This window comes from Acipenser ruthenus, chromosome 1 (assembly GCF_902713425.1).
Source record: "Acipenser ruthenus chromosome 1, fAciRut3.2 maternal haplotype, whole genome shotgun sequence".
In the NCBI taxonomy this organism is placed as follows: domain Eukaryota; kingdom Metazoa; phylum Chordata; class Actinopteri; order Acipenseriformes; family Acipenseridae; genus Acipenser; species Acipenser ruthenus.
This window is the reverse complement of record NC_081189.1, coordinates 42,696,129-42,711,418: the sequence shown is the minus strand read 5'-3', so window position 1 is coordinate 42,711,418 and position 15,290 is coordinate 42,696,129. Positions and strand designations below refer to the sequence as shown.

The following is a 15,290-nucleotide window of genomic DNA, read 5'->3' as shown; positions in this document are numbered from 1 at the left end:
CTGGGCTACATGAACAGCATAGGGACAATAATAACCACCTATGATACAAGCATACACCTACTTGCAGAGAGAGTTCCAGACTCAATCCTCGGGCTCTGTTGACTGTGAGACAGATACCCCTTCTCCACTGGCACATCCGACCCGTGAGGGCTCGGTGCGGTACGGGTACGGGTGGTTCTCCACTGGCTATTTGTCGAGCCGAGCGAGAACCAAACCGTGAAACTCCAGCCTCACAAGACATCTGGATCCAACTAAGCTGAGCCAGGGGCGGGGTTAAGGATTTGCATCATTATGTTGCATCAGTCAGTACACTCCAGAAAGAAAAACAGCTAAAATGACATCCAGAGAGTGTGATGAGAGAAAAGTACAGCCTTGGGATGCTGAGGAAGTGCAGGTTCTAGTTTCTCTGTGGGCAGATAGAAGTGTTACTTCAGGAATATCTGTAGTCGTGCGTCAGAAATGAGAAAGTTAATGCCTGAATTTCTGACGATTTGAAGCAAATGGACATAAACCGGAGGTACGGTACACTTAACTCACACTCAAAAACATACGGCTCTTGTTGCGTTTGCGCAGATTCTTTTTTTAAGCACCCAAACAAAAAACAACTAGAAAAAAAACAACTATCCTTAAACGAGATATCTTTGGCAAATCATATTTTTAAAACCTTCTTTTTTCCCCTTCAACAGAACAAATTTAACTTTAGTACGTCAATATAATCAGTCAAATTTGTTGATTTTATGTTGATTTATAAAGACATTCCTAAATATATTTACAAAATATAGTGATGCAAGATACAGCTGTACCCTTGGTCTATTTTTTAACACCATTTGTTTGCACATCTTTTGGCAAGCTGAGTTAATTAATAACAATAATTAACAACTTTCATCGTGTGTGACGTCAGTAGCACGGCTGGGCTCGGCTCTGCAGTGGAAAAACAACCCAGGGTCCCCTTAACCGCACTTTGAGGGCTTGGTACGGACCTGGCGCGTCTCGGTTGTACAGTGGAATGAGTCAGGAATGCGCCTTACACAAGCAACAGAAGTACCGATAAATCACAACGAACCATTACTGTTTGCTCCACCAAATGCACTCCACAAAGGAGCAAATAACTAACCTAATGGCTGAAATGATCTCTAAAGATACACTACCTATCAGTGCTGTTGAAGGACAGGGTTATATAAAAAACAAGTTTTAACTTTTTATTTAATGACATTCAGTGATTTAACATCTACTCTGCGCTACATTATTTAAAAGGCTTCATGTAGCAGAACATACCCCAGGACCGGGAGGTATGTACCACATTTAATGAGACATGTTATTTAAGGTAAACATTTATTTATATTTTATAGTTGTCCAATTAAGTTTATTGAGTCATTATAATCTGTAAGTTATGATGAATTTAATTGCTATGCAGAAGTTGCTCATTATGCATACTGTACTTGTATTATACTTCCTGTTAATAAAAAAAGCTACTGTATTACTTCAATTTTGGTATTATGTAAGCATCATTTTTTTGCCAGGGACAAGTTGATGTAAAGTGTAATTGTTTAATCGTTTAGTAAATCATGTGTATTCGATTATAAAATGTACAGAAATAACCATCTCCACTATAGTGCTGGATTGCTTTTGCATTTACTAATGACTATTGAGTCAGAAAACACTGCTAGCCCAGACAAGATGGTAAGATTGTGTGTCTGTAAATTACTCTCTGTTATGTTATATATGTTTCCTTCTTCATTTAACGCGTGGGCCCTTCCATGATACTGTAATGTTTGTTACAGTGTATAAGTCAAAGACTATTTTAAAGAATGTACATTTTTATTTTATTTTTATTTTGTAGTTTGCTGCTGGAAATACAGATCATACTCAATCTGTATTCAAGTCAGCGGAACTTGGAAATGGTGCAATTCCTACAAGAAAAGAATGGCAGAAATCTGGTTCACAAAGCTTGCAGTCTAGTCAAAGCGAGCCTGAAATGAAATACCCAAGCCAAAGCAGTGGGGAATCCTCAGCTTCTGGGAGAAAGTTTTGAGAGGTATCTGTGAAACCTCAGTGCTTGTCTGAAGATCCATCTGTTGGTAGAAGTCAAGCATGCTTTGGAAACGGTGCACAGACAAAGTAATGGGAGCAGAAGCAAATCCGTAAAGAATGGTTCACAAACCATTGTCAACGTACCTTTTCTTGCTGTAGCTGGAGAAGCCGAAACCAGTTGATTACTGTGAAGACTAGATAAGAAATCCCAATGTGTCCGTTCTGTTAGAAGCCTGGGAGATGGGTTTGATGAGGGATTTTGAGATAGTCTCTGTTCTTTTAGTTTTTGAAACATGGCAAAATCTCACTGTATTCTATGTTATTACAGAAGTGAAAATGCCTTTATTTTGTTCAATTTTGTAAAATAATGAACAGTTCAAACATACACACGTACATCTAAACTGTTTGATCCGGATGTCAATTTGTTCATGACCTTAAATGGTTTTTTGTTTTGTTTTTTGTATAAAGTGAATCTCATTTTTGCCTTCCCTTTCTCTTTTCTCTGTTTTTTTTTTTAAAAAAAAGAAAGAATGCCCATAAGTATTTTTATAAACATACCAAGTATATATTTCAAAAGGGTAAGTTCTGCATAATCAGTTTCTTCCCTTTTAACTTGTGTAAATATTTGTTAATTGTGATGCTGATTTAAAAGATTTAAGCAAAATTGTTTTTTTTGTTGTTGTTTTGCATTTTTAACCAATGACCAAGTACATAAATAAACAACATTTTATCAGCAGTGAAGCAAGTAAAGCTTGAGCTTTTATTTGTGCATCATGATCAACCAAAAAATATGGATATGGATATATCCATTATCCTATGATGTGTTCAAGGTTATTCTTACTTTGGGATAAATATCTATGACGACACACTGGGATATGGTGAAGGAACACATACATATACAGATGTCTATACTACACAGAATTCTATACAGCACCAAACTTTAATGGTAAAAAAGTGTTTCTAAATGTTTGAATGCCATTCTATACATGTTTGGTAACACAACATGCAAAAAAAAATTTACTATCTTGATAAAATGAAAGAGAAATGAGCAGTCAAAAGTGAAAAAAATATTCTTGTAAAGACACAAAACAGTAAATGAAGAAGACTTGTTGGTCTTCATGAAGTCTAGGGGTTGTGAAGTACTCTTGAATGTTTAATGACCACCACTTTGTTAAAAAGTCAGGATAAACTAAAACGGACAAGTGGGAAATCAGCACAAACTAGGGGAGGATTCAATCTAAATTATGTATACTGCCTTAGCTACGGCGTGATAAATCTTTTAGTATTAAAACAAAAATTCACAATACTGTCCAATTACTTGGTATTAAAACAAAAATCTAAAATGTTTGTTATGTTTCGCCTTGAAGGGGGTGTGTCATTTTAACACAAAATAGAAATACATTCATTCAAGCTTTGCAGAACCTGCTGCAAACCACAAGGTACACAGGAATCTGAAGCATTCTTTAACTAAATTCTCTGCTCCAATGAGACTAAAATATAACCATCCCCCCCCCCCCCCCCCCCCACCAAAAAAAAGGGCCACAGTATGTTTGGAGAGAAAATAAAGGTAAAGCTTTCAATGAAGAGAACCTTGTACCTACAATTAAACCTAGAGGTGGTTTGATGATGATATGGGGGTGTTTTAGCAGTTCAGGAACTGGAGACATTCGTGTGATTGAAGATCGAATGAATGCAGCCATGTATCAAAACATTCTACAAAGTACACCGATACCATCTGCTCATAGGCTGATTGACAGTTTATTTTCCAACGCGACGACCCAAAGCGTAGCGTGCCAATACTTTTGTCTGCGACTGTAGAATCGAAATCTAAAATAAATCCTATCAAAGTACACTAAACAAGTACACTATCAAAGTGTAAAATCCAAAAAACACACATGGACTTTTGTACGTTTTGCATTTAAATTATTCAAAGAGACAGGACCCAAATTCACAGTAAAGCACGTCTAACCTCGCTGCCCTACAAACCAGCATTCTGTAACGGCATCATTTGGAGGTCCCAAACAAATCCATATTCTGGAATCCGACCTCATTTGTAAGTCTTTGAATGTTTAAAACCAATGTAAATCTGACTGAAGTCATCAGGTTTTATTTTCTATGTTACAATCAGGTATATTGCGTAAATAGACACATGTTTCCTGGGTATGGTACCTGTGCAGTAAAATTAAAACACTAAAAGAAAAAAATATGTTACCAAGGAAATGTGTTTGAAGTTGACAGTCTGTGATAAGTGTTAAGTTATTGCTGTGACTAGATTCAATAAGTGCGGCTTGCAAGAGTCTGATGCATCAACACAGGTTTCTGACAAGATATGGTAACTTGAGATTTAATTATGTTTTAAATGTCATGACAATAAGAGCAATGGCCTTGCAGCACTACATCTATCCAAGATACACCGCGTTCTGCTGCTCTCTAATACACCACATAAGCCCCAGAGTATCCTGGCAGTACTCCAAAGGTATGTTGGCCTACTGTAGTCCAGTTTTCCAAAATGTTCAAATAGTTTGTCATGTATACCTTTTTTTCAGGCACAATATTTTACAGTACACTTATCTGGCACAATTTTCTGGTCACAAGCAATGCCAGGTTAGACAGGTTTAATATTTGTAATAGTTTTACAAACGCTGTTGAATGACTGGAGTAACATTAGTTTGCAGGCTTTGTATGAAAAATATTCAGATAGTGTCTTAGTTTTCTAGATATTTTTATTTAATTCATTTTTTTTAAAATATTAGAACATTACAACTGCCATTGTAATACAGCATTCTTTTTTTTTTTTGCACAAACCTTAATATAATAAAAAAAATATATATAGTAAAACAAACATTCAACATAAACTTTACATTTATTTATTTTTTGTAAAATACTTTGTAGGAATGTGAAAAACATGTAGGCTACTTTTAGTTAAAATGTGTTACTGCTAAAACTGGCAGGGTAAAGCTCAGGGTTTCATTAAATATTCATTTTTAGGTATCAATCTTTAAAAGGGGTATTTGCAATAATTAAAAATAGTTATTTTTCTTGAAATGTATTAGGGACCTACGTACAGTGTTATAAATAAAACAATATAACCCACAATATTTAGTGTTCTAATAATAGCAAAAAAAAGTATATAAAAAAAGGGCACCTCCTGGAACACAAAACACACAATAACAAAACATGCAAAAAATCATGCAATACACTCAGCAATTGCTCAGGCAACTGTCGGCGACATATTGAATTGATCGCTGGATGGTGCAATCTGTGTGCAGACTTGCATGGAGCTGCTCTGATCACGAGCAGGTCTCGTGAACCTGGTAGCCAATTATGCCAGAGTAGAAACTCGTGTAACCAATGGGTTGATACCAATCACAGTCACCATGTGAAAGCGGCCAATGAAAATAGTCGATACAACAACATTTATATTGCAGATGATAGAAATTTCCAGTGCACAGGACAGGGACCTGCACTAAAAAAAAAATAGTGTCTTGGCGTCGATAGAGGAAAAATATACGGTATATATTTAAAGTAAGAAGTAAGCTGAACAATACTATGGAGAATAAGACGGAAACAGTCAATTTTGGTGCGGGACCTGCTAAAGTTCCACATTCGGTAAGTCCGTGCTGGTGGTACCTAGTATCTTAAGTGTTGTGCAGTTATTTAATTCAGTTATTCTACTAGTCCTGGTGTGTAATGCTATGCTTTATATTTTTTATTTTAAACTCGTTAGTGAAATTGTGGAGCTGCATTTGAACTTTCACCTACGGTAATGAAGTATTCAACTGATGCAATTAGGGTCACTCATACACATTTGCAACGTTGTACATTTGTCAGAGTCTTGATTCCTGTGTAAGACGGAGTTAAAATAAGTACTGTCCGCGATGGCAAAGATTATTTTATGGAAAACAAACAAACAAACAACCATTCGCGTAGTTTTATAAAGTGTATTGGATTGCATCAGCTTTGCAATGATAGTACAGCAGTGGAGGCGCACCTCGCATCAGTAGTCGTGTTCAGAGTGAACGGTACTTTACCCATTTTTTTGTACTTGCAGTAGAAACAAAAGTTAAACCATTACTAGTTTTAAGTTTCATCTCTATCTATCTATCTCTGTCACAAAACAAAATACGATGAATTGGGGAGGTATTTCTTGCTGACGCTTCATTTGTTTACGGTTGCTGGCGACAATGAAAATGTGGTCCCTTGGTGCACTTGTGACTGTTTCTTTCAAATCTTCAATAGGTTTTGCTTGAAGCACAGAAAGAGCTGTTGGATTACAAAGGACTGGGCATCAGTGTCCTTGGTAAGTGCTGTTCAACTACCCTGCTTTTCAAGATGGTTTCAAACATTATTTTAATATTAGCCTACCCTATCGTAATTGCTTTTTCCCCATGCTCTTTTTAGAGATGAGTCACAGGTCTGCAGATTTCACGAAAATCTTGAATTCAACAGAAAACCTTTTGCGCGAGCTTCTGTAAGTTAACTTTTAATATTTGTAGTCACGCTAAATATTCTTGTAGAGCTTGCACGAATGTAGTTTTAAACGGAAAACCGAAACGGTTATGTTTACTATTAAACGTGATTGTTTGAATAATGTTCTAGTTTTTCTTTATTTTTGTGACAGCATTCTTTAAATGTTCATTTAAAATAAAATATAAAAAATAGCCAGTATGCTACATTGTTACAAAGTTAGCGTGCGTGCATTCTTGTAAGCAGTTGAACTTTGTGGGGACAGAGGTTATTAATGCCCTGATGTAAATATATAGTATCCCTTCTCCTGGAATATTTTCTGACGGTTAGATGCAAAAGCCTCACAAACACCAGTTTCCTCCTCAGAAATCCTCTGTGCCTTTCTCTGCACTTCCATTGCAACTTCCATTTTGACATTTCTAGATAATGACTGTAGTATGGCAATACATTTGTTTTGTTTCCTGCAGTTACATTCCTGAGAACTACAAGGTGATTTTTCTCCAAGGTGGTGGATCGGCTCAGTTCAGTGCAGTGCCGTTGAACCTGCTAGGATTGAAGGAAGAAAGATGCGCTGACTACATAGTCACTGGGGCATGGTCAGCCAAGGCTGCTAAAGAGGCTGAGAAGTATGGCAAAGTGAATATTGTCCACCCTAAACTGGACAGCTATACAAGTAAGAATCCAACTGTTCAGCTGTAAATAAAATACAGTACCGCATAACCACACCTTTTTGAATTGACGCATGAGCTTATATATACAATAATACGGTACACACACATTTTGAATAGTTTATCCATATCTATCTAACACCTTATAAGTAGTTTCAGGCAATATACTGTAAAAGGTCCAGAATCGGTTATTTTATTTCCCCTTTCTACAATATCAGTTAACGTTTATATATAACATGAAAGACAGGAATGACTACAGAGTGTTGCACAAGATTTGCTTCCTGTTGTTTTTAAACCTGTCTCCAGTGTGCAAGTAGTGGAATAAACCAACAGTCAGCAGTTCTGTTTTATAGTGGTGATTACATTATATCCCTCGCAGGCAAGGGATCAATATCCCTGACAACAGGCATATACCGAGGGGGCGAGTTATCATTAAGACAAAACACAGACAAACAGCCAATTACAAGGGAGACACAAAAGGCATAGGACCACACAGACAGAGACAGAGGCAAACACACCAGCAGTGGGGGAGAAAAACAGAGCAGGAAGGGAACACAATTACAGTAGGAATTACAGTACACAAACAGTGGAAATACATCACAAAACACACAAACGTGTATCGCTACAATACAAATAAATGCCTGAGTTACAGCTCTTGCGGTGTCTTAAAAAAAAAAAAAAAAAAAAAAGGATTGTAGTGTAACAGGAAAGTGTAATCCTGCAGACTGAGTCTGTATCATCTGATCTGAAGAGCCGCGATATTTCCCCTCCAGCATTATTTGCACATGGTTATTAAAACCTAGGGGGGGGGGGGGGGGTGCGATCATTCAAACTGGGGCGGTGACTCGCTAGAATCCGGAAGTTGAGGTGCCCAAACATGCATAAATATGCCATGCTTATAATGAGAATCTTTCATACAGTTCAGTTGTAAAGAAACATGGTATGGACATTCATCTTTCACAAATTGAATAGATATTTTTGAGATTTTATTCTACATGCTATAGATGTAGGGCTCAAGAAGTACTTTTATACAATTGATAGATTTTCATTGCACCCAAAGGCTACATCTCGGGAACAGGATCCCATGTTTTAAAAAACTTTGGGGAAGTTGTTCCACTAACTTGAGTGCAAGCCACAGCTTTGCCTCTGAGATGCTACTTTTTTGTTCAGTACATAAAAAAAAAAAAAATGTGTACAAATAAAATGCATCAAATTCCTTGGTTTTAAATGTTTACTTTTTTCTCATAGAAATTCCAGACCCCAACACCTGGAAGTTGAGCCCTGGTGCATCCTATGTATATTATTGCTCTAATGAGACAGTGAACGGTGTGGAGTTTGACTTTATCCCTGACATTAAAGAAGCTGTCCTTGCCTGTGACATGTCATCCAATTTCTTATCTAAGCCGGTGGATGTCTCAAAGGTAAAGCTTGTTCTAAATTCAAGACCCTCTCCTCATTTTTAGGCCTTATATATCCCTACAGGAATGGAAGACACTGTCTGTTGTACACTGAAAATATAATTTGTGAACTGTACAGTTATTGCTTTGGGTTGAAGATCCTGACTATGGGGTTAAATCTGTTTTAAACAAAATATACAGAAGCTGGCAGTTTTGGAATAAAAATGAGATTTTTCTTGGGTCAAGGCAGTGCATACCCTTGTAGACCACACAATCCTCTATAGAAGGATTAGTTTAAAACATAATTAAATCTCAAGTTACCATATCTTGTCAGAAACGTGTTGATGCATCAGACCCTTGCAAGCAGCTTTTATTGTGTCTAGTCACAGCAGTAACTTAACACTTATCACAGACTCTGAACTTCAAACACATTTTCATGGTAACATACCATTTTTTATTTTCTTTATTTTTAAATTTCAGTTGCTTATGGGAAAATATAGAACTCCGCTGGTTTTGTGAAATGCTTAAATAACCCCCTCTCCTCCTCCTTCTTTAGTTTGGTCTGATCTTTGCTGGTGCTCAGAAGAACATTGGTTGTGCTGGGGTGACAGTGGTGATAGTTCGTGAAGACCTGTTGGGAGTTGCCCTCAAAGAATGCCCTGTTGTGCTGGACTACAAAATTCAGGCTGGGAATAACTCCATATACAATACTCCTCCATGTTTCAGGTAAATCGGAAATTATTCTGCCCACTTGTAAATTGTTGGTACACCCAAGTCAGATAATTGTGTTGGTGGTTCTATAAATGTTGCGTTTTAACACATTTCTTTTTATTTTAAAACTAGTATCTACATCATGGGGCTGGTCCTTGAATGGATCAAGAACAATGGGAGCGCTAAAGCCATGGAGAAACTTAACATCACTAAATCAAAGTTGATTTATGACCTGATTAATGAATCTAATGGATTCTATGTGTAAGTATTTTAATTATTCTCATTGTTTGTGGGTTGTAGTGGTTTTAATTAAGCAACACACAGTCGCAGATTAAGATTTTTTTTCTTGAGTGTCTGTTATCATTCTGTACATCTGAATATCACATTTTACAGTTTGAGATCTCTAGAGAACTGCTTATCCAACTGTGCTGACACTTGATACAGACATCCTTAAGTTTTTTGCAACAATCTGGGCATACAGTATATGAAGTAACCTGTCCGGCCATATGGACAGTACCTTTTGTGCGTCACATACATATGATGGATGTAGGTCAGTATTTATCTCCGGGAAAAGGGGGCAGCATATCACTGCAAAAAAAAAAAACCTGAAGCTTGCTAATTGTTAGCTGTAGCATATTACTGGGTCACACTTTATTTTAATGGCTCTTTTTTTTTTTTAGTTTATTAACTGATAACAAACATTGTTAATTTTTAGGTTAGGGTTAATAAAAACCTGATTTAATTTGCTAAACATTACTACAGTAACAATCTGAACCGATTTCAAGCATATGATTGACTGGGTATTGATCATCCATAGGGCTCTGGTGTTTGCAATTTTAGTTGGCATATTATTTATTTAACTAAGTTAACAGAAAATAAATAACGTACGTGAACATGCTTATTAGCTGTTTGTTAACGGTTAATAAACAAACGGCCCTTAAAGTTAAGCGTGACCTATTACTGTAACCCATACTTTAGTTTTATTCTTCATTCATAGAAAAAACTGTTAGTGTCTTTGAAATTGGGGGGGGGGGGGAAATGGGTATCTGCTAAAAAGCCTTGATTTATTTATTACATTTCTCTGAGACTGACCAAAAATGCATCAATTTCAATAAAAGGTGCCCTGTTGAAGTGAAAAGCAGAAGCAGAATGAACATTCCTTTCCGAATCGGAAATAATAATGGAGACGCAGCCCTGGAAAAAACATTTTTGGATGAAGCTGCTAAACTCGGTATGATTTCTCTCAAAGGCCACAGGTATATAGACTCCTTTTTTATCATTTCTTTTTTCAGGACGAGTCAAAATTCAGAGGACACTTCATTTGCTGTCATGTTTCTTAAATAACACTTTGATATAAATTTTGTATCCGAATAGATAAACAAAAACACAATACTGTAATGTAATTTTGTAACGTTATATATTTTTTGTTTAGCCACAGGTTTGATGAATCTTTTCCTCTGGTGTGTGTGTGAAGGAAAAAAGAGTAAAGTTTTCAACTTTGATGGCTATTTGTAGATTTTCCATTTTGTACTCTAATGAAACACATTCCTTTCAATGCTACATTTTGTTGCTCGGGGATCCTAAAAGGTTTGGATGTTCCCAGATAAATAATACAGCTAGAAAGTGGGTTAGAAGTCAAGCAGGTTGTTTTTGAGTACTGCATTGCTTTTATTTTTATCTGGCTGTTTGGAATTGTTTGCACTGCAGTTATGTTGGTAGTGCGTTCCCAAATGTACTACAAAAGTTGTTAATTTATAGACAAATCATAAAGGCATTAGGTTTATTATTTATAGATGCATTTATTATACATAACTCGGCCCTGAATCTTTTATTATGAAATAGAAAGATAAAAAAATCTTGAACCCCACCTTCTTATGTTTTAGGGTGTACATTTTAAATCCTATATATGACTATGCTATGTGCAACTGAAAAAACAAATATTTATTACTAAAAAACATATTCCCCAAATTTTAAAAACTGCATGGGTTTTATGTTCAGCACAGCCTGGTTAATCTTATCTGAGACTTCACTTTGAGCCGTAGTGACCAGAATATTCACAGTCAAACTATTGTCATTTGCTTGCAAGTACCAAACATGATCGCCAACCTTCTTTGATAAAACGCTCATGTATGCAAATAGAGAGAAATGCTCCCTAAAAATACTGTGTATAATTGTTCAATATAACTAGGCTTGCTACTTTTCGATATTAATCGGTAAAGCTTGTTAAATGTCGAATTCCCAAAAAATGGGAAATTTATTTAGGATAACCGTGGGTAAAATCACTCTCCTATTTATTTCTTACCAAAAATAATCATTTAGGAATATCTCTAGTTTGCGTAGTTTCTATACTTCCTGTCTGTCCTGTCCCTCAGTGGTCCGTTAGTACTGTAGTTTCACTGTCCTTGTCATTTCACCCTGTTCTGACAGGATCTCGTTGATTGAAGAAGCACTACAATGCTCTCATTTGTTTAAATGACTGTTAATCATCATGACCTGCACTGACTGTGCACTTTCATTTGCCAGCTACAGCGCCTGTCATTCAAAGCGCCTACTTTGAAATTAGCTGGTTAAGGTGTAGGTAAGCTTTTGCTATAGCTATACGGTGACAGTTACTAGTTTAATTTGAAAATGGGGCGCAAGAGGAAAACGCTTAATGAATATTTTGCACAATACCCTGACCGACGGCTGAAGTCTCCGCGGCAGGACGAAGCGGGCCAGTCTGCCTTGCCTTCCAGTGACTTTGAGTCCAGCTGTGCTGAAGCAGGAGAGGGGGGAGCGCAGACTCTGAATAATAAGTGCAAGTTAGTTCTGTTCAACTGTCTAATGTTTTGTTCTGTGCATATTATTTGTACTTGTAAATTTATACTATAAAAGTCTGCGTAATACACTTATATGCTTCTTTTTTTCCTACGGTTTGAGTCAATTCTTTAATTTGTGTAGGATATTTATCTATACAAGGTATAGCACTGCTGTGACCATACATTATTTCAGTTAGAATGTTGGTAACCATGGTTTTGTTGAATATGATAAAGGGGTTTCGCTAAATGACACGTTTCTCAATGGCATAAAGGTCGATTTCACCTATTCTCTGCTTGAATTGAAAAATAAAGATCGAAAACAAAACGGTAAAACATTTCTAAAATAAACGTCGATATTAATCATTGATTTGGCAAAAAAAATTAAATCTAATAGTAGCAAGCCTAAATATAACACAGTTCACGTGTTAAAAATAAAATAAAGTTCTCTTTCCCACTGTTTTGCATTACCGCATTGAAAGAGTGCCATCCAGCGTAATTATTTTTAATCCAATTGTGTGTGTAAGTGAGAATTGTTTTACACATTTATTATTATTATTAACCCATGAATAATGTGTGGATTACTTTTATTTTGTTGGCCACTGCTGTTGCCTTGTCTAACTTCAGAAATAGTGTATTAAGAGGGTTCCTTCTTTACATTTCAGGTCTGTGGGAGGAATCAGAGTCTCTCTTTATAACGCTATCACAGTGGAAGAGGCAAGAAAGCTTGCAGAATTTATGAAAGTTTTTATGAAGACACACCAATCCTAGACAGTTGTGTTGAGAGTTGGTACTTTGTTAGAAGCATATGTAGTGGTGTTTTTGAATTCTATAGTTAAGCCAAGAAACGCTGGGTATTACTGCAAAACTGTCATTAATTTACACAATAAATATATGTTGGTATTTGTGCCTTATATAATACAGGGACTAATGTCTTAATATACATTATCTGTCCTGGATGTCTGTCAATATCATTCTGTTTTAAAAAGGTGGTAATGACTGTCTGAATATCCAACACTACATTCTGTCTTTTTAGGATACCAGCAGATTTAGATAAACTTTGTCTACTTACAGTAACTTAGTTTTGTAAATGTTTTACCTCATGTTCTGACATTCATAACTGTATAATGTGTGTGCATACTGTATATATAGTGAAGACTTTTGTATAAAAATGGTGTCTTGTCATTTGATGTAGCACTTGACATTTCGTCAATCTAATTTTCTAACTATATCTGAGGAATTTAAAAACACTATTAAATGCCTTGTAATCATTGTAATAATGTACTTGGGTATTGTTTGTTGTACTGTGTTTGGTTTTTCCTTTCAACAAGCAGGTAATTCTTCAGGGTATTAAAACAAATAGTCAGCGGGTATAGTCAGTCAGAATACACATTGAAACTGCACAGGGACATATGGGCAGGACGCAGATTTCCCTCCTACTCTATCATGCTCGGCTTATGAGTAGGTAAAACAAAGTCAAGTAGACCAACTTTCTAGTGCCTTCATCGGTCCATGAGCAGAATTTTCTGCCAGTCCTGGGACAGTGGTCAAGACTTCTCCACTGTAAGGTGGCATTTTTAACTATTGTACATTTTTTGACCCGATATCAGAATATTGTCCATGGACACAGCGGTCCAGATAAGCTGCGTACCTGCCGCTTTTACGCATTTAAAAAAAATCTGAAATGCAGACTAAATTTAAATTGAATGCGTAAAAATACGCATAGCAATATTGCTGCACAACTTGTCTGCCTCCCCTAAAACTTCCGCAAACAACATCTCCCAAAATGCAATGTCTTCATTTACATGGAAACTGTACACAAGAAACCAACACCAACAAACGTTACCCAGTCTCGGGCTAGCCCTCATATCTTTGCAGCCAATCACAGTAAGAATATTAAAAAAATAAAAATTAGAAGCTACATAGGTTGAAGCGTAAACACCCCAGTCCAGCTACAAATCCAACTGGAACCATCATCCGAGGCAACTACTCAAAAAAGTGCCTATAATATTCAACAAACTGTTTTATAACTTATTATTGCATTTCCTTATTTATCTGTATGACTTTATATTGAAATTCTAACATGTTCACCAAGTTTAAGGATGTAATGTTAAAATATAAGTAACTTAATTAATTTGCAGAGCCAGTGTGATACCTTGAAAAAAAGCGCTGAGCTGATAAAGAACCTTGTAGAACACACATGTGGTTGTATAGCAGTAGAAGTAAACATTGCAGTTAAAATGGAAGGCTCTTTTTATTTTTTTTTAAAAAAATTTTGTGCCTACCCATTACCATTAAACATTGTACAGTATTTATTGAGATTATTCATGACTTCAAGGTAATGTTGCATTTTACTCTCTCAGTGTTAAAAATAGATGGTAAGTTACTAACAGACCCAAAACATTATCTGAAGCACTGCATGGACACTATTTATTTTGGCAGTGAGGTTATGCTGAAGCACAATATACAGATGAAGGCATTTAGCTGAAACTTTTGTCTACTTGACTTGAGATTCTTATGTTTAAGTTTTACCTTGCTGAATTACCTATGAGAAAAGGATCCTAAAGGCTGATTGTCAGGAAGTGATTTTGCAGTGGTTTCAGTCCCAAATGCTTTTTTTTTCTATTTTTTTATATATAACAAAAATGTAGTCAATTATTTTCCCCCAATTTGGAATGTCAAATTTTTTTTAAAGCTCAGCTCACCGCTACGACCCCTGCGCTGACTCAGGAGGGGTGAAGACGAACACACGCTGTCCTCCGAAGCGTGTGCCGTTAGCTGCCCGCTTCTTTATTATTTTTATTATTATTTATTTCTTAGCAGATGCCCTTATCCAGGGCGACTTACAATTGTTACAAGATATCACATTATACATTATTTCACATTGTACAGATATCACATTATTTTTACATACAATTACCCATTTATATAGTTGTGTTTTTACTGGAGCAATCTAGGTAAAATACCTTGCTCAAGGGTACAACAGCAGTGTCCCCCACTGGGGATTGAACCCACAACCCTCTGGTCAAGAGTCCAGAGCCCTAACCACTACTCCACACTGCAGCCACCTCAGAGGTGCAGCGTTGGAGGACAATGCAGCTCTGGGCAGCTTACAGGCAAGCCTGCAGGCGCCTGGCCAGACCACGGGTCGCTGGTGTGCGGTGAGCCGAGGACACCCGACCAATTGTGCACCGCCCCCTGGAAACTCCTGTCCACGGTCT

The 15,290-nt window shown here is 36.6% G+C and overlaps 2 protein-coding genes across 2 annotated transcripts in view; both read left to right on the top strand.

Moving 5' to 3' along the window:
* cep78 (centrosomal protein 78) overlaps positions 1-2,772 on the top strand; it is a 39,523-nt gene extending 36,751 nt beyond the window's left edge. Inside the window, exon 16 of the mRNA XM_034036054.3 lies at positions 1,841-2,772. Within this exon, the coding sequence (XP_033891945.1) occupies positions 1,841-2,032 (192 nt within the window). The 3' untranslated portion in view covers positions 2,033-2,772. The remainder of the gene's footprint in view (positions 1-1,840) is intronic.
* Positions 2,773-5,441: 2,669 nt separating this feature from the next.
* On the top strand, positions 5,442-13,349 carry psat1 (phosphoserine aminotransferase 1). The gene is made up of 9 exons (XM_034034305.3): positions 5,442-5,640; positions 6,271-6,331; positions 6,433-6,502; positions 6,966-7,171; positions 8,415-8,587; positions 9,120-9,289; positions 9,407-9,535; positions 10,393-10,530; positions 12,735-13,349. The coding sequence occupies exons 1-9, from the start codon at positions 5,581-5,583 to the stop codon at positions 12,838-12,840; spliced, it is 1,113 nt and encodes a 370-aa protein (XP_033890196.3). The 5' UTR covers positions 5,442-5,580; the 3' UTR covers positions 12,841-13,349.
* Positions 13,350-15,290: the final 1,941 nt, after the last annotated feature.